The sequence below is a fragment of the Bison bison genome, unplaced genomic scaffold (assembly GCF_000754665.1).
Source record: "Bison bison bison isolate TAMUID 2011002044 unplaced genomic scaffold, Bison_UMD1.0 scf7180017864302, whole genome shotgun sequence".
Taxonomy (NCBI): Eukaryota; Metazoa; Chordata; class Mammalia; order Artiodactyla; family Bovidae; genus Bison; species Bison bison.
Genome location: NW_011494874.1, coordinates 519,657 through 520,006, shown reverse-complemented (window position 1 = coordinate 520,006; position 350 = coordinate 519,657). Strand labels below are relative to the sequence as shown.

The following is a 350-nucleotide window of genomic DNA, read 5'->3' as shown; positions in this document are numbered from 1 at the left end:
GCTGCAGTGCGGGGGGAGGCAGAAGCCGCGGATGCTGCGGCCCGTGCGCACCCGCGAGCTCAGCACGTAGTTGGGATCCAGGTCGTCGCCGCCCTGGGGGCCGAGCAGGGCTGAGCGCTGGGCAACCCCTCCCCACCCAGCCGGCCCCTCGCCCTGGGCCACCCCGCACCTGCAGGTTGTCGGGGTTGAGGTCGGTCTTGTGCTCGTCGGTGGGCTTATAGCCTCCGTGCCGGTCCTCGATGATGGGGTCAAAGAGCTCTTTGAACACGTCGTACGACTCCTCATCGCCGGCCACACAGCCCACGGTCATGATATAGGGGTGGCCTGGGGGGAGCGCGGAATGGGGACAG

At 68.9% G+C, this 350-nt stretch overlaps 1 protein-coding gene across 1 annotated transcript in view; it reads right to left on the bottom strand.

Moving 5' to 3' along the window:
- CKB (creatine kinase, brain) overlaps positions 1–346 on the bottom strand; it is a gene marked incomplete at its 5' end in the record, with an annotated part of 2,636 nt that extends 2,290 nt beyond the window's left edge. The window contains 2 exons of the mRNA XM_010851410.1: positions 3–93; positions 170–346. Of these exons, the coding sequence (XP_010849712.1) occupies positions 3–93; positions 170–346 (268 nt within the window). The remainder of the gene's footprint in view (positions 1–2; positions 94–169) is intronic.
- Positions 347–350: the final 4 nt, after the last annotated feature.